The sequence below is a fragment of the Lissotriton helveticus genome, chromosome 10 (assembly GCF_964261635.1).
Source record: "Lissotriton helveticus chromosome 10, aLisHel1.1, whole genome shotgun sequence".
NCBI lineage: Eukaryota > Metazoa > Chordata > Amphibia > Caudata > Salamandridae > Lissotriton > Lissotriton helveticus.
The window spans coordinates 1,204,946,742-1,204,969,314 of record NC_136071.1 but is presented as its reverse complement, the minus strand read 5'-3'; the positions used below and the strand labels follow the sequence as shown (position 1 = coordinate 1,204,969,314).

At 44.4% G+C, this 22,573-nt stretch overlaps 1 protein-coding gene across 1 annotated transcript in view; it reads right to left on the bottom strand.

Moving 5' to 3' along the window:
• FAAH2 (fatty acid amide hydrolase 2) overlaps positions 1-22,573 on the bottom strand; it is a 153,808-nt gene that overhangs the window by 5,881 nt on the left and 125,354 nt on the right. The window contains exon 9 of the mRNA XM_078664081.1: positions 1,270-1,381. Coding sequence (XP_078520207.1) covers positions 1,270-1,381 — 112 coding nt within the window. The remainder of the gene's footprint in view (positions 1-1,269; positions 1,382-22,573) is intronic.

Sequence of the window (22,573 nt, the reverse complement as noted above, 5' to 3'; positions counted from 1 at the left end):
TACATACATATACCCCAGACATACATACAACCCATACACATACCCCATACATACATACATACATACCCCATACATACATATACCCCAGACATACATACAACCCATGCATACACCCCATACATACATACATACCCCATACATACATATACCCCAGACATACATACAACCCATGCATACACCCCACACACACATACATACCCCATACATACATATACCCCAGACATACATACAACCCATGCATACACCCCATACATACATATACCCCAGACATACATACAGCCCATACATACACCCCATACATACATACATACATACCCCATACATACATATACCCCAGACATACATACACCCCAGACATACACCCCATACATACATACATACATACCCCATACATACATATACCCCAGACATACATACAGCCCATACATACATACCCCATACATACATACCCTATACATACATACATATACCCCAGACATACATACAGCCCATACATACATACCCCATACATACATACCCTATACATACATACATATACCCCAGACATACATACAACCCATACACATACCCCATACATACATATACCCCAGACATACATACACCCCAGACATACACCCCATACATACATACATACCCCATACATACATATACCCCAGACATACATACAGCCCATACATACATACCCCATACATACATACCCTATACATACATACATATACCCCAGACATACATACAGCCCATACATACATACCCCATACATACATACCCTATACATACATACATATACCCCAGACATACATACAGCCCATACATACACCCCATACATACATATACCCCAGACATACATACAACCCATACACATACCCCATACATACATATACCCCAGACATACATACACCCCAGACATACACCCCATACATACATACATACCCCATACATACATATACCCCAGACATACATACAGCCCATACATACATACCCCATACATACATACCCTATACATACATACATATACCCCAGACATACATACAGCCCATACATACATACCCCATACATACATACCCTATACATACATACATATACCCCAGACATACTCATTCTAGACATACATACACCCCACACACACAGAGGAGACTCATGGATATGACCGAGGAATTGAAGTGATTTCTGGGGACCCCTCCCAACCCCCAATGCAAACCTGTCCAAAATCCAAATCTGGGACCCGCACAGTCGCAGTCTCCAACCTTACGTACATTCACCGAGACTTACCGATGGCCGGGAGGGTGTGCACCGACAGCCCAAGCGGCCACTTGAGCAGCTCCCACACTGGCCACACCTCCTTCCCGTGGTCAGACATGAGGTCCGCAAACAGCTGGGCAGGCTGCAAATGAAGCAGACAACATAGAAACATCTGTTAGCAGGGAGAGCAAAAGGCAGAGTACAGCAGGGCGTCCTTTCAAGAAATATGTTGATTACTCAAAAAGCAAGGCACAACATGTCTGCACACCTGAGACTGGGAAAACCCTTTTTAGCATATTTTTAAAACTGTTTTAACCAATAATCCAAATGAAAACTTTAGCAAACTATATTTGACTGAAAACATCACTGCAGCTTAACTGCTAAATACTGACACAACAAGCATTGGAGATTGTGCCTTATCAACCTAGTGACTTTGCCAAAGTTTCTTGCCAATGATAAAAGAAAAATAAAGCATGCTGATACGACTGCCTCATTCAATAGCATTAACATCACATAAGGAATGACACAGTGGCCATTTTATGTATTTTAAAATTTACCAATTCAAGATGGTGGATGCCACTTTGATCAGTAACTAAACAAAAGAAGTTTTCAGTTGTACTGGAGTGCATTTCCTAAAGCAGAGTGGCACACAGTAAATGGGAGGTGCCGGGTACGCTGAAAAAAATAATAATTTGAAAGGCACTCGAGGGGTGGTAGAACAGCCACAGAGAGTAAACAGAGGAGGAGAGAATCAGGCAAAGAGCAACATATGGGTGGGGTAGAAACACATCAGCAAGATATCAGCATGAAGCGCGCGGGGTGGGTACTTGGCATGGAAAAAAGCACCCAATGAAGAAAGCTGGAAAACACATGCACTCTCATGGAGTATTTACCAAAAATAGAAATGTAGTCCACTAATATAGAGCAGTGGAAAAATACAAGTCAGCCAATCAAAAGGACAAGAGGCAATGCTAGGCTGAAAAGACAATCTAAAGGAGAAGCATTCATCAAATAAGAAATGAGGAAATTCAAGTGTGAAAAACACCAACCACTGGTAAGCAATGGCCAAGCCGTAAGCCGCGGTAACTTTTGGTAAGCCCACAAAAGGTTTTTCACAACAAAATAGCTTGCGTCAGTAGGTGAGGCCTAAAAAAAGTAGTAAAGGGTCAACTAACACGACTGTAAACCAGTGAGAACTGTCTCTGCCCCCTAAGGCTCTTGGAGACTAGAGTACCTGCCACAGGGGAGTCCCTTAGCCAGCCTAGCGCTTGAAGTACGGTGGAGATAGAAATCACTTTGATGCTAGTTTGAAAAGAGAGTGCTGAACCGGAGGGACGCAGGAGGGACATTTGTTAATTCGAACAGAAAATAGTGTTCCAGGATCTCACAGGCGCACGGAGATGTTTTCACAAAAATTTGGCTATGATGTTGTGTACGTTTTTCATCTCGACCATGAGACGTTCAATGAAACGTATAAAATAAGAGCAGTGCGACAAGGAAACCTAACAATAAGAGCACAAGCAGGCCACAGAACAAACCCTTATGCTAACAAGTTGTGGCGCGAGGCCTGACCCCACTGATGCACCGGTCCTTGAGTTCAAACAATAATGGTTGGCCAGCAGGGACCGATCCCTATGTGTCCAGGTTTCGCAGCCCTATAGGTACGTTTCTGCAGCAGTCTCGTGGTTGGGAAAAAACAGGCTCCACTGACTTGTGGTCAGGCTTTCCTGGTGTCTCTGGTTCCCTGAATGTCATCAGGCTCACCATTAGCAACAAACTGCCACCGCAGAGATAAATGACCTTATAGGGAGGCCGCTGACCAGTTTTCAAGCTGCCTCTCGAGTGAGGGGGCGGTTTGTTCCAGTTCATGGAGGCCCTGGCCTGGCAGCTCCAGCTGGACTGTTCTTGTTGGAGCAGGGCCAGCAATGATTGGTCTAACCAAGTGCATGAAAACGATTGGTTGGAATGCTGCACCGAGCGGCTGCCAGTGGTTGGATGTATTGCAAGCATTCTTCCCATCACCTTTTGTGTGTTTAATGTAAAGCCCTAAGTGGCCAATGGTATGCCCAGATGTGGGTTCGGTGCTCGCTGTGCCATTGGTACCAAGCTACATCTGACGGACGAGCCCCAAACAGGGTGAAGCTGGTCTTGGGACGCTTGTGTTCAGGCTAAGGAAGGGTGTGGCCTGGCAGTTCGGGCTGGACTCTTCGTACTGAGCTGGACTCAGCCCGATTTGCATATAGCAATGCAAACTGACTTAGGATGGTGGACAAAAGAATGACATGTGGAATGCTACCCTGAGTTATTGCCAATGGTTAGAGCATTCCTCCCATCACCTTTCGTGTGCTTGGTGGTCTATGACTGCCAGGGGCGAGCCGGTCTTCAAACAACTATTCGTCGAGGTAGGGGGAGGACTGGAAACTTGACATCAAAGCTGTGAGTGCAATCAACGCCATTATTTTTGTGACTATACGGAGGGCACCAGTGGGGCCAAAATGGAGCACCAAGAATAGTACCCATGGGCCTGCAGAACGGGTATATGGAAATAAGTGTCCTACAAGTCCAAGGCTACAACCAGTCTTCGGGGTCCAGAGGAGACAGGTCCTTGGCTAGTATCAGCATCTTAAATTATTCCTTTCATAGAAAGGCGGTGAGAGGGCAAAGATGTAAAATTTGACGAAGGCCTCCATCCTTTTTTGACACAAGTAGGTAGTGGACTTACCACCAAATTCCCACTTTCCAGTCCGGAACCCTCTATAAGGCACCTTTGGTCAAAAGGGTCTGTACTTCCTGCTGCATAACAGACATATGGTCCTCCGTCAGCCACACTGATGGTGGTGGAAGGTGCCGCAGGGTACAAAGAAAAGGGAAGGGCATAGACCCGTGTGCACTTTGTCAAACACACTTGTGTGAAGTGACGGCTTACCACCCATGGAGGAAAGGTCATATTCTGCCTCCAACAGGGCAGCGGTGTGTCAAAAAGGACACAGTAAAGTGGTTTTATGGTTATGGTTGTGGGAGGGATGGAGACTGAACTGCTTGTCATCTCTTATGCCACAGGCCTTTATCCCTCTGAGCACTGGCCTCAGCCATGAAAGGCCATCAGGTCTGGTGTTGGAGCAACCAAAAAGCTCTAGCATATCTCCGTAAGATTTTAAACTGTTTACAGAATTGCATGGTGGGGTCAAGGAAAGTGCTGTGGCCCTACTCTCTTTAAACTCTTCCAGGGAGGAGTCCAGTTGCTCGCCAAAAAAGTTAGAGCCATTGATTGGCATATCTGTTATGGATGCTTGACCATCCCCAGAGATGCCTGTACACCACGTCCAGGCGTGGTTTTGAAGCACCAGAATCGTGATGATTGCACGGCCCAAGAAATGAGTTGCGTCTAAGCCTGAGTGGATCATATACTTTGCTGCATCTCATCATGGTTTGGGTTAAAAAAACCTGTAGACCGCCCTAAACTACTGGCACGATTTTGCCCACCGAGCTCAACAATGACTGGATGTCTCGACATAGGGGGCAGCTGGCACTGACAAAATCAAGGCATGGCTGGCAGCCAAAAAAAATGTGCTGCCAAAAGTCTAACATACGATTCAAGATCAGTCGAAGTTGGAGGAAAGAGTTAGGGTTCACTTTACTGTTGGACGTAGGAGAGTTAGGAAACTGGAGCCCAGAGCATGGTTTTGTCCGAGTGCCCAAAATGGCATCCGTAAGGGCCTCGTTAAAGCTAGAAGAGTCTCAGCAGGAGCCGGGCCAGTCTGGAGACCTCAGTGAGAACATGGGACTTCACTTCCATGGTAGGAAGCTGCAAATCAAGACCCTGCGCAGCCCTTCGCATCGCAACAGCAAAAGAGGCACTTTCCTCTGGGACCAGAGACGTTTTAAGGCATGGGCAAAGTGGGCCTGGCCCAGGGCCCCCGGGGGCCCTCTGACAGAGCCAGCTCTGTTCCGCAGACAGTCTTGCCCTGATAACCTTCAATAATTCTTAATCAGATTGTTTTAAATACTATGTTCCGTCAATTGATTTTTAATGTGAGTGATGTGTGAGAGAGTATTAAATAAATGTTGCAGAGAACTATTGTGTTTATGTTTCATGCAACATTCATAGAACAAGTTTATTTTAGATCAAAACAGGACCTCACATATGAGAAATGGGAGGGGGTCATAGAAATTATTTACAAAAACATTAGTGAACGGGCGCTGTGATACGATACTGAAAAAGCACATTACAGGCTCTGAATATTGGATGGAAAACACACTGAGAATTTGGACACGTGTGCCTGTGCACTATCAGTGACATGGTCAAAGAGGGCACGAAAGAGCAGAAATTCTAAAATGTTCCGAACAGAGAACCCCAGAATACTTTTGGCTCTTGGCCCCTAAATCTCTTAAGATATCCCTGTCTGTGGAAGGATCCAAGGGAGAGACGATTCCAGTGTCTGGGAGGTATAAAAGGCTGCGGGTCTCCTGTGGTTACTCACACCAGAAGTCCTTGTCATACTGTGGGAGAAATTCATCCTTCTCATCAAAGCTACCATTGATATCAGAATCAGAGCCAAACGTCTGGTGTAAATCCTGAACTCTGCCACGTGGTAACGGCAATGAGTCCGAATGATTGGCACGAGGCTGTGCTCTGGTGGGATTGGGCCGCGACCATGGCCGACAAGAGTTTGGCTTAGATTTGGAAACCACTATGGAGTTTAGATCCTTCTCCAGCACTGGCATCGATGTCACATGCACTGGCATAAGGAGTGGAGCTGGAACAGAGGTTGGTAACAAGGCCGAAGCAGGACCTAAAGCGGGTCTGAGATACACAGATGTCGCAGTAGACTAACCCGCCAGCGGCATCCCAAGTGGAGGCCTCGGTGGATCCTTAGAGCACGAAGGCACGCCAGAAAGAACTGGAAGCATGGAGGATACATGCAGCAAGGGCTCCTTAAAGGTCTCAACTTTCTGCAACACTGAAGACCGACCCAAAAATTCTGAATACATTGGGTCCAGGTTACAAATCTGCTCCTTATGAGTTCCGGAGCAAGGCCTGGTGGCACGCGGACACCCTCTATAGTGCGGTTCTGAAAAATATGGATCCGTAATAGTACCTGACTCGAGAATAAAAACTTCGTCGAAATAGGACGAATTTGGTATCAAAAGACCGAGAATGACGAGTACATCAAGTACATGTATTTTCGGCATATTCGAGTGACAATTTCACCTCGAAATCGTCATTTACCTTCTGAACTCTTAGTTGCATGTTGCCCTCTACATAGGCCTTAATCCAGTCGAATTTGATTCCACAAGGACACATACTCCTTAATTGACTTCTTCCTGACCCCAGTACAAGTTAGAACCGTTGCCCCAGGCCGAGCTCGTTAGGTCAGTTCCCTCCCAGTGGCCAAGCAAGATAATATCTAGGCCCAACCGGCCATAAAGCCATTACAGCACGCACACCTGCCATATCTCGCTCACATCTTTCTCCACTCCTTTTCCTCACTTATTTTATGGTGGGGAGGTGACCGTTTTTATTAGGGGTCCAGCGATATCTGATGAAATGTTGGGTCTTGCCGGATGATTTGTTATGAGCAGCACGACGTGAAATATGTACATGTCATCATGACTCTACTTTTCTTTTGTAATCAGTAACCATAAATGAAATACCACGAATCCAAGGAATGTATTGCTCCAGGCTGAATATTAGGTATAAGAAGAGAAGCCTGACTTCATGAAAGTGTGCAGTCTCCTGAATATACTTGTATCGTACTTCTAGGACCCTGTCACCTTGGTTGCAGCCAATAAACGAATCTTTGACTTCACCTGGAAGACTCTGAAGTTTCTGTGGGTCTGACTCAGGAGAACCCGAGGTCTTTGGTGTGTTGATCCCCTGGCACCGCTGGGTTACCGGTTCTGTACCGGTTCCTAAAAACCCAGTACCTCATTTGGCGCCCAGCGTTGGGGCGATTCCAGTGGTACCAATCAGCCTGAAGATCGTGAGGAGCTTCGTGTGAAAATTCCGGAGGAGGGCCCACCACCTCATCGACCCCTGCATGTCGACCTGGTCCGAAGGTCTTTACTACGAGGTTCCCCGCTTCCCGACGGCTACAAGGACTGCTGCCCTGGCTATCGCCCTGATGTTGGACCCTTGACATTTTCGGTAGAGCGAAACGCTGAGACGAGTCTTCTGGTGAAGCCATCGATAATTTTCAGTTAAGTATAAGTGGAGCGTCTCCTAGTCCTTAGTTGGACTTACTTTTGTGATATCTTAGAGATACATAAAGGTTTTTATTGGTTCTTGCAAGTACCATAACCGAAGGACTCGTGTTTTCACGAGCAATATCGTAATCGATAACTCCTTTGAAGTTTTGGAACTAGACTAGAGAGAAAGGATGCCTAGTCTTAGACTCAGGAATTTGTTTTGTCTTGGTAGTAATAATAGGGACTCCCGATTGGAGGACTCATGTCCGGTTCCTCCAGTTGGAACTCCGACTTACGAGCTATACGTTAAACATGGGGTAGGCCCCATCGTTTACAACGAGGTATGGATTAAATACACTAGGAAAGACGGTGTTTTAAAATGGCCCCAATATGGTAGCTTTGATTCTGAAATCTTAGACAACCTTGAAGTTAAACTCTTCAAAAAGAAAGCCCGGCCGGCGATGTTTGACTCTTTCCGCATATGGCGCAAAGAAGCCAAGCAAAAAGAAATTAAATTAGCTAAGAAAAATAAGAAAGAAGAAGGACTTTCAGTAATGCAAGCTGCCGTGCAGTTTAAAGATAATGAGGAAGAACAGATAAATGAGCAGTTGCACAGGCAACGTAAAATGGCAATAGATAAATGCTATCCAGTTTTGCCGTCTCTTCAGCAAGGGAAAGCAAAAGAGCGTGAAAAAGACCAATTAATGTCGCAATTGTTAACTTCGCCACCGCCCTATGCGCAGAATGCTACAGCACCCCCGCAACCTTTAGTTGCACAAGCTGCGCCTCTGGCTTTTCCACAGCACCCACCAGCTGTTCTTCAGCTGGCTCCTACTTCTTCGGTGCAGCCTCCTCCAGGCCCACCGACCACTTCTGTTGCTCCTGTGTTTTCTACGATCTTGCCTACTGTACTTTCTACAAATGCCCCTTCTATGATTTTGCCTAGTACCACATCTATTAGTCCTCATACCTCTTCTGCCATCTCTGCATCCGCTTTACCTCACCCCGTTCTTTCATCTGTTTGTTCTTCCGTTTCACCTTCCTTTCGGTAGAAAATGGCCAGTACTGTTACTAATCTTCTTTTACCACTTTTCGGGTCGCCTGCTACGACCCCTAACATAGGAAGAAGACAGTTGCGAAGTCAACTGCCCGATTATCAAGAGAGAGATTCCCTGAATAATTTAGCTCGGAAATGGGTCATGGACACTGCAAAATATGATTTACAGTCTGTCATGGAAGTTTTCCATCAATGGGAAACAGCGACACAGAGATATGTGTTCGAACAGATGTGTGTTTTTCTTTGCGAAGATTTAGAAGACAATGATCAGGATTGCCTCCCACAAGAGATGTGTCGTATAAGGTTTAAGTTTAGTCTGGGTATGATTGTAGGTCCCGATGTGGAAAAAGCAGTTGAAATGCTATTATCACATCGAAGTAAGGGAAGTAGTTCTGGGTCACCATCAGAATCTAGTGCATCTAGTAGGAAAAAGGCACGACAATACCCTATGAGAGAAGTTCCCCCACAGTGGAGAGAGGGTGACGCGACAGCTGTCCCACCTGTCCTGCCCCACTTTCACCGTGTATGGGTACATGTTCCATGGAAGCGAGCAGAAGTTTTAGCACTCAAACAAACACTACCAGACCCGCGTAAAAATCCTGCAGGCTACTATAAAGAATTGTCGCAAACTGCTGGATCATGTATTATGAATTTAGCCGATATCGATATGTTATTCGGGATCGTCGTTCCACAGCCTTTATGGGGAAAAATTCGTCATGAAGATCATGACCAGGAATTAGGTGACACGTGGGCTAATATTACTGTTGCAGATGCACGACAAGTTGGTGGTGCCAAGCCTGAACCCCTGATAGCGGAACTACCTGGTAGGATAGTAGATTACATGAAGACAATAATGCCTGCGATACGTGTAAATTGGGATAAGTTATCTGCATGCAAGCAAAAGAAAGAAGAAACTGTGTCAGATTTCTTCACCAGATTTGAAGAAACATTCATTGACCACAACGGTCAAGATATGACCACAGAAGGTGGTCAGAGATTGTTCGTCGATAAATTTGTGCACAATCTGCTTCCAGACTTGTGTAGAAAATTGAAGGATTCAGAAAGCTCTTGGGCAGTCTCATCTTCAGCCCAGATATTAGCTACCGCACAGTACTACGAGAATAGAGACAAGGATGAGAAAGATAAAGTAGAGAAGAAAACTAGAGAACTCAAAACGAAGGTTTTGCTACAGCAAGCCTATCCGCCACGTGGTGGTGGTAATAGAAATAATAATGGTCCGAATCACTACCGGAACACTTTTCAGCAGCCACAGAGAAACTTGCAGAGATTCGATTACAATCAAAATCGCATAGGTCCCAATCAGTGTTTATACTGCAAACAAGAAGGACATTACAAATATGACTGCCCTGCCCTGCCGCAACGTACAAACGAGTTTTCTGGCGTAAGAGGTCGTGGTAGTCAGCAAGCGCCTAGAGGCAGAGGGCGTGGAAACACCCCTCAGGACGCACGTCCCCTTCCACCACAAAACTCTATGAACAGGTTTGACCAGCAAAATAACGTATCTGACAGGACAGCGCAATACTACGTCGATGAGTATTACCCAGAAAATGAGCAGTGGGAGAATAACGATTGCTAGGACGGCCTTAGACAAAGAGAGGGAGTTGTTTCAGTTCCAGTAGATCAGAGTGGACCTTACGTTGAGGTGATTACATCGGGTGTGTCAGAACCTTTTCTGTTGGATACTGGTGCTACAAAGAGTTCTATTATGCACTCCAAACTCCCTGGCGCACCTTTGTCTGGCGAAATGAACGTTTCCGTAGGTTTTTCTGGCGCCCCGGTTAGAAATCCGATTTCTGACCCTTTATCTCTTTCTGTTGGTCCTTGTGAATTCGAAGCACCCCTCATTTTGACAACAGGTTGTGGTGAAAATTTGCTAGGATTAGATTTGCTAAAAAGATTGTATGCGACTTTGTACTGTTCTCCCTCGGGAGTACAACTGACTTTAGGCAAGAAAGTGGTTTCTCCCATGTATTTGTCGAGAAATACGCTTCCAACAGAATTGACACTTCTTCCGGATATTCTTTGGGCTACTGGTCCGAATGATGTAGGTCTTTTAGAAATTCCACCGTATGTTGTAACATTGAAGTCGAATGTCAAAATGCCACGAATTCCCCAATACAGGATATCCAATGAGGGCGAAAAAGCTTTGCTAGCGATTGTTTACGAGTTAATTGAGAAAGACGTAATTGAAGAAACACGAGGCAATGTTTGCAATAGTCCTGTTCTGCCTGTGTTAAAACGAACTGACCCTTCTCAGCCACCTGTGTATAGATTCGTGATTGATCTTAGGGAAGTAAATAAGATAGTGGTGCCACAATTCCCAGTTGTCCCCGACATTACAACATTATTGACTATGATTCCAGCATCCGCATCCTGGTTTTCGGTGATTGACCTGAAGAATGCTTTCTTCAGTATCCCGATTGCTGAGGAAAGCAGGGATATTTTTTCCTTTAGTTTAGGTGGTCGCAGTTTCCGCTTTAAACGCGCTCCTCAAGGCTACTGTGAGAGCCCCTCAATATACAGTCAAGCTCTGAAAAGTCAGCTTGACGCAATGGTTTTGCCCAAAGGTTCCACTCTCGTACAGTACGTGGACGATTTGCTCATAGCCGCGGATACTGAGAAAATATGTAAAATGGCCACATTGGCACTACTGCGTCATCTATGTGATCTACATCACAAGGTGTCACTTTCCAAGCTCCAATATTGCCGACAAGAAGTGACCTACTTAGGTCATCTCTTATCGAAGGAGGGAAGGAAACTGACCCCAGAAAGAATTCAGGCAATAGCAAAATTAAATGTGCCAAGAACGCAGAGAGAAGTACGCGCTTTCTTGGGCATTACATCGTACTGCAGACAGTGGATCCCAAATTTTTCGTTATTAGCCAAACCCTTATTGGCACTAACGTGTACAAATACACCCAATCCCATTCCTTGGTCCGATGAGTGTCAGAAAATCTTTCTCGAATTACGCACAGCATTATGTTCGGCCCCTGTGTTAGGTAACCCCAACTACAGTAAACCTTTCACATTATACGTCCACGAGAAGGAGGGTTGTGCATTGTCTGTGCTGACTCAGTTATACGGAGATAGACAACGGCCATGCGCCTATTTTACGTCAACTTTGGATCCGGTAGCACGAGCATTGCCAAGTTGTCTAAGGGCCACAGCAGCAGCAGCTGTTTCTATTCGACAGTCTGCAGGGCTAGTAATGAATAATACACTAATCGTGATGGTCCCGCATGCAGTAGACACATTGTTAAATAGGACTAAGACACAGCACTTAACTAGTGCTCGACTGTCCAGTTATGAATTGACGCTACTAGCGGGCCATGTGCACATCAAAAGATGCAGTACTCTGAACATAGCCACATTATTACCTATTGCTGAGGAATCGGATGCTTCAGAACAGCACGATTGTTTCCTCAGAACGGAGGAGGAGACCAAAGGGAGAGTTGATCTATTCGATACTCCTCTCGCCGAATGTGATGGTACATTATGGGTGGATGGGTCATGCTTTAAACTCCCAAATGGTAATGTGACTACAGCATATGCTGTCACAACTCTGCACACAATCGTTGAAACTGCGCGAATACCACATGGTTCGGCTCAAGCCGCCGAACTCGTGGCGTTAACAAGAGCATGTGTGTTATCGAAAGGAATGAAAGTGACTGTCTATACCGACAGTCAGTATGCTTTTGGAGTGGCTCATAGTTTTGGTCGATTGTGGAGAGAACGTGGGTTCCTGACTTCGCATGGAGCTAAAATTCAGCATGGTCAGTTGGTGAATGAGCTTCTTGAATCACTGACGTTGCCCCTGAAAGTAGCAGTTGTAAAATGTAGTGCACACAAGAAAGTGATCGATGATGTTGGTCGTGGAAATGCATTTGCTGACGAAACTGCTAAAGAAACGGCAAAGAATGTGATGAGCCGAATGTATGTTGCGAGCCCAGAAAGATGGACTGGTGATGTTGGAATATGTGAAGACACAATAGAAAGTGTGAAGTCCATCCAAGCTGAGGCCACGGAGAAAGAGTTAAGCATGTGGAAAGAAAGTACAGGGAGAATGGATGCAAATGGTTGTTGGATTGAATCGACAGAGCAACAAAGATGGTTGTTACCCGATGCATATGTGCCTGCAGTGGTTACAATGGCTCATGGGATGGCCCATATCAGCGCGAAAGGGATTTGCGACTTGTTGGCCCCAGTGTGGAAGAATTCAGGGATTCCCAAGTGTGCAGAGAATGTTGTCAAGAATTGCATGGTATGTCTGAAACACAATCCTGGTAGGGGAACCCCAACTCCAGCTGGTCATTTTGCACCTCCTACGTATCCGTTCGAGGTTTTGCAGCTAGATTTCATACACATGGAGAGGTGCAACAACTTAAAATATGTGCTCGTGGTTGTTTGCGCCTTCTCAAGGTGGGTAGAAGCCTATCCCCTAAGGGACAATACTGCCTTGTCCACAGCGAAAGCCCTTGTGAAAGAGTTCTTCCCCAGGTTCGGAATGCCTAGAATGGTCTGGTCGGACAACGGAAGTGAATTTGTGGGTTGTGTGATGAAACGAGTGTGTGAAGGGCTAGGTATTAGTCAGAAGTTCCACGCTGCAAATCACCCCCAATCAGCTGGATTAGTGGAATGTTACAATGGCACGCTTAAACTTAAATTGGCCAAAATCCAAGCGAGCACGGGTCTTAAATGGCCCGACGCTCTACCCTTAGCACTCCTATCCACCAGAATGACTGTGCATTCGCGAATGAAACTCAGCCCCTATGAAATAGTCTTTGGTCGGCCAGCCAACATATGGGGAGTGCCTAGGCCCACGAAGTTTAGCGAGCTGCAACACCCCATTTTGCTCGACTATCTGTATGAATTGACGGCTAAATTGCGTGTTTTATATCAACAGGTCCACAACACCTTGCCTCCGGTTTCCGAGACACCGGGTCACTCCATTGACCCTGGCTCCTGGGTTCTGGTCAAGAATTTCCAGAGGACAAGAAACGACCAGCCCAGATGGACCGGACCTCACCTCGTCCTCCTGTCTACAAGGTCGACTGTTAAAGTGGAGGGGAAGGCCAATTGGGTCCACGGGATCCACTGTAAGAGAATACCTTTCCCTCTGCCACATGACCAATGGGCCCGAACAGGAGGCACTGACTCAAAGCGCACAACTGATGAACGCGTAAAAGAAGCTAAACGCGATTGTGACAGTAAGGACATTTTTCAAGAAACTACGCCGCCATCAGAACAAATGAACTCTGTGGAACCTGAGCTACTATTTCCAGACCAGACAGCACCCGGGAAAAGACGCTATAATCTGCGTCCGAGAAAAACAGACTAAAGTAAAAGTGATCTATTTTTTTGATCCGAGAGAAAAAACTGTGGACTAATAAAATGATAAGTTTTTTTCCTTCCAAAGTGCTATTTTGAAAATGCAGATTCTCCCATCTAGGTAACTTGCTTATTTTTGTTTTTTTCGAACCGCCATCCGGGTTCCGCTGCTAGGGTCGCGGTTGACTAAAGACTTTTGGGTGCAGCTGACAACAATAGGTTGCTGGTTCCAGTTGGTCGAAGGGAGCCACCCTAGACTGACGGAAGCATCCTTTAGCAGAAACAACCTACCGCCGCGGGCAGCACCTTAGAGAGGATGGAGTTTCCTGATGTGGAGAGAGCTGCCAAACAAATGAACTTTAAGCAGAGACTTTTGAAAGCAATGAGAAAGAAAATTTTTATAATGATGTGTATTTTTATGATATTTAGCGTAATGGTGTTTTTTATTCTCTTCTCATGTGACATTCACGCCTACTACATCACCCATACCTCCCCCTACTGTTTCCTCTCATTCTTTCCACTCTTTGCCTGACCACGAATCAAATAGGAGATTAGAGTTCATTAATAACTCCTTCGTTCAGCTATTACACCAACACCAACTTGTAATGAACACAACCAACTGTTGGGTGTGTGGTCTCATGCCCCACACCACGGATAGAGGTATCCCCTATTTGGTCCTGCCATTTAGTCGCAATGGGTCAGTATGGGCATATAGGACAATGTTCATATATGCACGAGAAATCCAACCCCTACGTTCTGTAAAAGACAACCTCAAGACTAGCGCCCTAGTGAAGGGTATAGTTGACATGATCAAGGAAGTGACTTCTTACGAAGATACCCCGGATGATGAGATACTTGCATATGTAGGTTGGAATGTGACCGGATATGGCACCACATTAAGTGAGAAACAGCAAGCCAAGAGATCGTCCCTATCTGGATCGTACCCCATCAAGGTCACCTGTGTCTGCAAGGTATTGGTAGGAATCCCAGGGCTCAGCTAGGGAAGAGTGTCTGCACAGAAACGTATGTTTTTGGATCTCAGACTTCCCCTGCCTTTTTAGCCGCAAAAGGTACTTATTTCATCTGCCACGATAGAGCCTATACATGGTTGCCCCCTGACTTCTCGGGCTCATGTTTTGTTTCATTCCTGTTACCCCCCACCTACACAGCAGCGGCGGATTACCATCGGACAAGGGTAGTTAGAGGTGTTTTGAGTAAAGAAGACACTGCGGGTCAAGAATTTGGTGACTTTGCAATGGGTATTCTGCCGTTCTGGGGAGCCATGGTTAACAGCAGAAACATAAGGCAATTAACAAGGGTAGTTGAATCCACCGTGATTGAGACTGCCGGTGCCCTTAGTAACCTGACTGCTGAGCTCCAGTCGGATCGACTGATGACCCTTCAGAACCGGGTCGCTTTGGATGTAATACTTGCGGACCGGGGTGGGGTATGCAAATTGATCCAGTCCAGTTGTTGCATTTTCATTCCAGATAATGCTCCAACAGTGTACAGGGCCATCTCCAAACTACATAAGATTTCCGAATCTATTCATGCGGATAAAGGAGATTGGTCATTAATGGGATGGTTCTGGGGACTGATATCTGCCTGGGGATGGAAAATTCTGATGGTCATTGGGATGGTCTTAGCCATTCTTTTCTTGTTCTGTCTATGCATACAGTGTGCTCCTGCAATATGTGGCCTCTGTGCTACATCATGTGTAAGGAAGCCTGTGTCAAGACACGAACTCGGCACTAGAATGATGCTGCAGCAACACCTCAATGACTTTAGGAATATAGATCTGGACTCAGATTAACATGAGGATAGATTAATTGCCTATGTAAGGGCAAAAGGAGGGTCTGTGGTTCTGAAAAATATGGATCCGTAATAGTACCGGACTCGAGAATAAAAACTTCGTCGAAATAGGACGAATTTGGTATCAAAAGACCGAGAATGACGAGTACATCAAGTACATGTATTTTCGGCATATTCGAGTGACAATTTCACCTCGAAATCGTCATTTACCTTCTGAACTCTTAGTTGCATGTTGCCCTCTACATAGGCCTTAATCCAGTCGAATTTGATTCCACAAGGACACATACTCCTTAATTGACTTCTTCCTGACCCCAGTACAAGTTAGAACCGTTGCCCCAGGCCGAGCTCGTTAGGTCAGTTCCCTCCCAGTGGCCAAGCAAGATAATATCTAGGCCCAACCGGCCATAAAGCCATTACAGCACGCACACCTGCCATATCTCGCTCACATCTTTCTCCACTCCTTTTCCTCACTTATTTTATGGTGGGGAGGTGACCGTTTTTATTAGGGGTCCAGCGATATCTGATGAAATGTTGGGTCTTGCCGGATGATTTGTTATGAGCAGCACGACGTGAAATATGTACATGTCATCATGACTCTACTTTTCTTTTGTAATCAGTAACCATAAATGAAATACCACGAATCCAAGGAATGTATTGCTCCAGGCTGAATATTAGGTATAAGAAGAGAAGCCTGACTTCATGAAAGTGTGCAGTCTCCTGAATATACTTGTATCGTACTTCTAGGACCCTGTCACCTTGGTTGCAGCCAATAAACGAATCTTTGAATTCACCTGGAAGACTCTGAAGTTTCTGTGGGTCTGACTCAGGAGAACCCGAGGTCTTTGGTGTGTTGATCCCCTGGCACCGCTGGGTTACCGGTTCGGTACCGGTTCCTAAAAACCCAGTACCTCAATAGAGTGTGAGAGTGGCAGGAAGTTTTCCTGCATGGAATTCTTGTGATTTTTTTTTGGACTTCCTGATGATTTTGACCGCATCAAAGACCTGCTGCGGTAACGACTTTGGGACCGGCAACAGGCCCTTTCTTTCTACTTCAGGTGACCACTGTGTGGAATCTCCTGATCTTTGACGACTTAGGATTTTGGCCTTATGATTCATCTGATTACAACTGTCACAGGCCCTGGAATGTTCAGACCACGGGTACCACAGGCATTCCTCACAGAGATCTGTTAAACGGCATCAGATTGTGACAGTCCATACAAGGCTTTAGCCCTCGAGTTTTGGGAAATTACCTATTCCCTTGCACACTGGAAAAATTGATAATGATACTTGGAAGATTATTTGGCTTAATAGTATTTCAGGCTGGCTACCTGTTTCACTTTACCAAACCAATTCTTATATTTTATTCAATTGTTTATGGACCCCAGTATGTTTATTTTGTGCTAAACTGCTGCAATCTGAAACATGTTGGCATTGTAAATTACATCCTGGATCATTACAACATGTGCTTTTTGATTGTCCATTCATTTTTAAATTTTGGTCTGATGTTTGGGATATTGTACAAAAGATATTGCATATCCATGATGTTATTTCTTACAAACTGTTAATATGTAAATCTGTTGGTCTTTTGCTTAACTTAACTTAATTGGAAGGTAAACTGTTTAATTTTCTAATATCAGCTGCTTTACAATCCATTACTTTCTGCTGGAAGGATATTTCGTCATTATCAGTTCATGCTTGGTGGTCAAGGGTCATTTTTACAAGAAGAGGAGCTCAGTTATCCCTGAATGGGATTAATCATAACTCTAATTTTTTTCACTCTTTTTGATTACCTATAGATATATATTTGTCTTCATAATTGTATATTTATACTTGATATATCGTTTTACCGTCACTATACATAAGTACTTATATGATAAAAGTAGCTCTATTTTCTAATAGATAACATAGTAATTATACATGGCTCCCCTCCCCTCCCTTCCTTTCCTTTTGGGTTTATCTTACCTTCTTTAAATGAATATTTATACATCTATACCTATTGTATTTCATTATTGTTTTTGTAAATTTCTTATTTTGATTAGGTATTTTCACTCATGAATAATTTTTCTGTATTGTCTGTGTGTGTTAATTATTATGAAACTTTTTTGAACTAAAAAAAAAACACACATCTTCCTGTCAGATAATGACAGAGAAATACTCTAGGAATCTAAAGAGGTCAGGTGAAGCTGAATTAATTACAATCTGTAAAGATTTTTTGTAGAAAAAAAGCCAATAAATGCCAAGCTCAGTGCTCCAAGATGCTGTCACCAGGAGTTGGAAAAAAGAACTGAGGAGACTGCCACCTGCTGGCACGATGCGATGTGGAGGGCTGCGAGCCCTTAAAGGTGCAGTGTCAGTTTTTATATATCCATATCTGCAGTCTGTGTCTAACTGCCCTATTCCTTGTTCCCTATTCCCTATGAAAAAGGTTTGTGAATTATATATATGGGGGGAAATTAGCTAGTCTCCTATAATTGTCCTAATTTTTATTATTAATTTGGCTTTTTTAATAGTAAATTAAATACATTAGCCAATATGTCATTTTTATAGGCAGCAAAATACTACAAATATAAAGGTTAAAACTTGACCTTCTGAAGTAAGGCAAAGATCTACACTTAAGTGGATACATTTTAAAGAAACGCTCTGGGATCCCGCACGTGAGTGAGACTACACCATGCTTATGATTATCAATCGTGAGCCCCTGAAAGAGAATCTGTAGTAATAAATAGCCATGAGACAACTTACACAAGATAGATCACGCTACTTTGAAAAGCTGCTGAAGGGAGCGGGAAGTTTCACATTCGTGTGAGTGATCCTACGCCAGGATTCAACATTACTGGGAAAGGTTATTTTATTGTATTGATAAAGCGTGAGCAGCTACCCGGAGGGCATCATGCCGCAGATCATCGAAGAAGGATATCGGTGAGTCGGCTGCAAGACACTGGCCGGGGACAATCCTTCTGGGACCATCGGCAGAGTCAATGCACCCAGAGCAAAAAAAGTCATTTGGGCTCACAGTGACTATCCACGAAAGACATGTGGGCTCAAAGGTGATGTGGGCTCAAAAGATTTTGTGGTTACTCACGAAGGAAAAGCTTCCAAATCAGCAAATGAAAGGGGGAAAACATCGCAAAAACATTGGAATTCAGTATTCAATTATACGACAATAGAAAACAAGTCCCCTTGTGGTCTGCGTGGGCTTAATATTCTAGAAAATGACCTAAGCATAACGTAAGCTAATGTCTGACTGAATAGTTTGAGATGAGGCACAGGGCAGTAACCAGTACCTGAGAAGGAGCTAGAGATACTGTAACAATTGCTGGCAGCCTACTGATGAGAAGAGCTCTTTAAATGACAGAGCATTTGGAAGGCTGAGGAGCTAAAGATGTTAGTATCGTAACTTTTAATGCTATGAACCATCCACTCGATGCTCGTATGTTTCCCTACAATCGATCCATAAATTGGAATACAGAGTCTGCATAACCACATGCACTATATGTTGCTTTCCATGTGCATTGTGAAACTATAATCAGTTCAAAGTAAGGATGAAAAGCCTCAACACGTCACTGTAACCGAGATGTGTCTGCTGTTGTAGGGTCACCTGCATAGCTGACAAATTAATAAACATCAGGAAATGTCCCTGATGAAGGTTAACAGTTTTCAATATATAAGGATCAATAATTGGCAATAAACTCCACATTATGCTGAAATGTAAAAATTCAGCATAATTCCTTTATATCCATCATTCCAGCCTTCTGTGTACTTACTTTTGACTCTCATTTCAATTTATCTTCTATAGCTGTGCAAATTCTACAACTTATTAAGTCTAAATACTCTGCGGAGGGTCTGCGGTCTACAATGATCCATACCACCGGTCTGGGTAATGTGCCACTGTTTGTGTGGGTAGCTAGAATGAAAACTGCAGTACAGCAGAACGCTGCCACTCCTCAAGTAACATTGTTTATAGAACATATAAGTTCGCTTTTGGTTCCCTACAAAAGTAGGTGTCATTTGTCCACTTTTTGGTGGTGTGCACTTTTTTAGTGGTGCAATTGTTTTACATCAGGTAGGCTTATTTCCTTAGAAACAGAAAAAGGAGTACCACCAACGTGGAATCACAGATTCCTAATGGGGTGTGTGGTTGTACAAAAGTGAGAAGTTCTCCTTTTGTTAATAAACCCCTCACTCACCACCTAGTGGTGACATGCTTCATCATCGGGGTCCACCCTAATGACCTAGCGTCATCAGGGTGTGCTACAACACCTGTTTACAGTGGAGCTGGTTGTGAGTGAAGGTGCGTGAAAAAAATAGGTGTGTTAAAAATTGTCCTGGTTTAACTTGGCAAGAATAAAAATTTTATTTGCAAGCAACTGGACAATGTTAAAAATAGTGGCGAGATAAAGTGAGGGTGATTATGAACCCATGTATCTCTATATGTGTCTGGTCTACATGTTTCAACCGTGAGGGTTTTAATTAACCAGGTTTTCTTCAGGACCAAAAAACCAGTAGAGTGGATGGTCTGCGTCCCCTAAAAGATGCACCCTGTCCTACTCTCTGGGACCACAAATTGGCTAAAGTGTGCCTGTGGGGTAAGCTTGCGCCACAATGGGTAAGCTTAAAAAGTCAAAATACCTGTAAAGGAAGGTGAAGACAAATGTCAGAATTAAGACTTCTACATGCCTGTTACGTAGTGCAGTGCCTCAAATTCGTGCCTGCATGCTGTCACTCCCATTAGGAAAGAATTTAATTACTTGGCGTCGCAAAAAATCAGGGCGCAAAGAATTGCGATTGTACCATTCTCCGTGAGAGGATGTGGATGTGCATGGCCGTGATTAGGCGGTAGGTATTAACCACAACTTGCAAACTCTATCATTGTACGTGCTGCGTGGTGACTATATATCTAGACAACTCACGCGCTTCTCAACATTTTAAGTGGCGTGGTAACGTCTCGCATTCAAAATAGTGAGGGCGAGGTCATGTCAATTTGATGGTGCATGCTCTGCCGTACTTCACATACTCAACATAAAACAGACTCACTAACATAAAAACATGTAGGACACACAAGGAGAGGGGCTTACTCTCAATGGGCTAATGATTGACATCATAGGGCAGGGGAGGTTATCCTCGTTCCAAAACGTACTCCGAAACAAGAGATCGATGGACTGTTTCACAAATAGCGTTTAAAGGGGGACCGGCTTGAGGGCTCTCAGCCGTGTTTAGGATATAAATTACGGAGCTCGGATGGATAGCAGTGCCCGTTAAAATACTGTCGGCAGGTCTGACACGGTATCAACTTACAGTTTTGTTGTGAGGTCTAAGGCCAATCACCTACTTCCATCCGCCGCCCTGCTACAGTGATCCCGGGAGCTCGGCGAATGTAATATGGGAGTTGCACTTCCGCGATGGGCGGAGTTACGTCCCGGTCACGTGGGGCGTGGTTGGGAGTGCCGGGGAGTCTGCTACGGGTATGGTAGCTGTGTAGGTACAAATTGGTTGGCTCAGAAGGGGTTCGAGACCCGGATGAGGAAGATATTAGGGGGTAATGGATAGGGGGGCACAATATTATGAAAACCGGATTATCCATAATAACATATCTGAATAATATGTCGACAGTTGGGGAATAGTGAAATTCTGGTTAAAATGATTGTAATGGTCATAGTGACACTGTAATGAAGAAGAGTGGTGTCATATGGATACAAAGCTGGTTGGTATCCAGAGTATGTAATCCATTGGGGTGTGCACATGGGAAGTGTTGATAATAGGAATAGGAAAAAGAGGATTAGGGCTCATTCAATACTATAGGGGTTTTCAAAAACCAGGCGCGTTATTACGGGCTTAGCCTGACTGATGTAGAAGCCGTTCCTTGTCAGAATGATGGATATAATGGTGGGTAGCCCTGCGGGGTAACCCACTGGTCTGGCCTTATAAGATGGGTTTATTTTAGTACTGATGCCCACGGGATATTATCATTAAGGCCTGTTTTGTGAGTCGATAATCTGTAGACCCAGCGTTGCTCTTTTTCGTACAGGAGCTGTTGTGTGTTGGGTCCTGACGGAATCTGTTCAATTATGGTCCATCTCATGTCGTTTGGTGTGTGGTGTGCATCTAGAAAATGGTCCGTCAGTTTTGTCGCATTCTTCTTGCAGCGTATGGTGCTGCGGTGCTCACAAATGCGTTGCTTGACTTTGCGTGTAGTCATGCCGATGTAGGCCTTTCCGCATGTACACTTGATTAAAACCCTCACGGTTGAAACATGTAGACCAGACACATATAGAGATACATGGGTTCATAATCACCCTCACTTTATCTCGCCACTATTTTTAACATTGTCCAGTTGCTTGCAAATAAAAATTTTATTCTTGCCAAGTTAAACCAGGACAATTTTTAACACACCTATTTTTTTCACGCACCTTCACTCACAACCAGCTCCACTGTAAACAGGTGTTGTAGCACACCCTGATGGCGCTAGGTCATTAGGGTGGACCCCGATGATGAAGCATGTCACCACTAGGTGGTGAGTGAGGGGTTTATTAACAAAAGGAGAACTTCTCACTTTTGTACAACCACACACCCCATTAGGAATCTGTGATTCCACGTTGGTGGTACTCCTTTTTCTGTTTCTAGTGACATACCCAGGGGTACCGGAGTACTCCCTGTTCACCTACGTGAACAAAAACCCTTGCTCTCCTTTTTGTTTTTTCAGGCTTATTTTCTTGCCTTGAAGTATACTAAGGTCTAACAATTTAGACTCTGGTATTGAACATCTGTTTCTATTCTTTTTTCAGGTGTCCCTCTTATTATATGGTCCTGATGAGACCCTATCGAAACGTAGTCGACAATACTAAACCAACTCAACCTTCCAATCCTTTGAATGGAAAGGCTTGGTGTAAAACTTTTGTATCCATCACATTTAGGTCTTTTGTTTTTGGT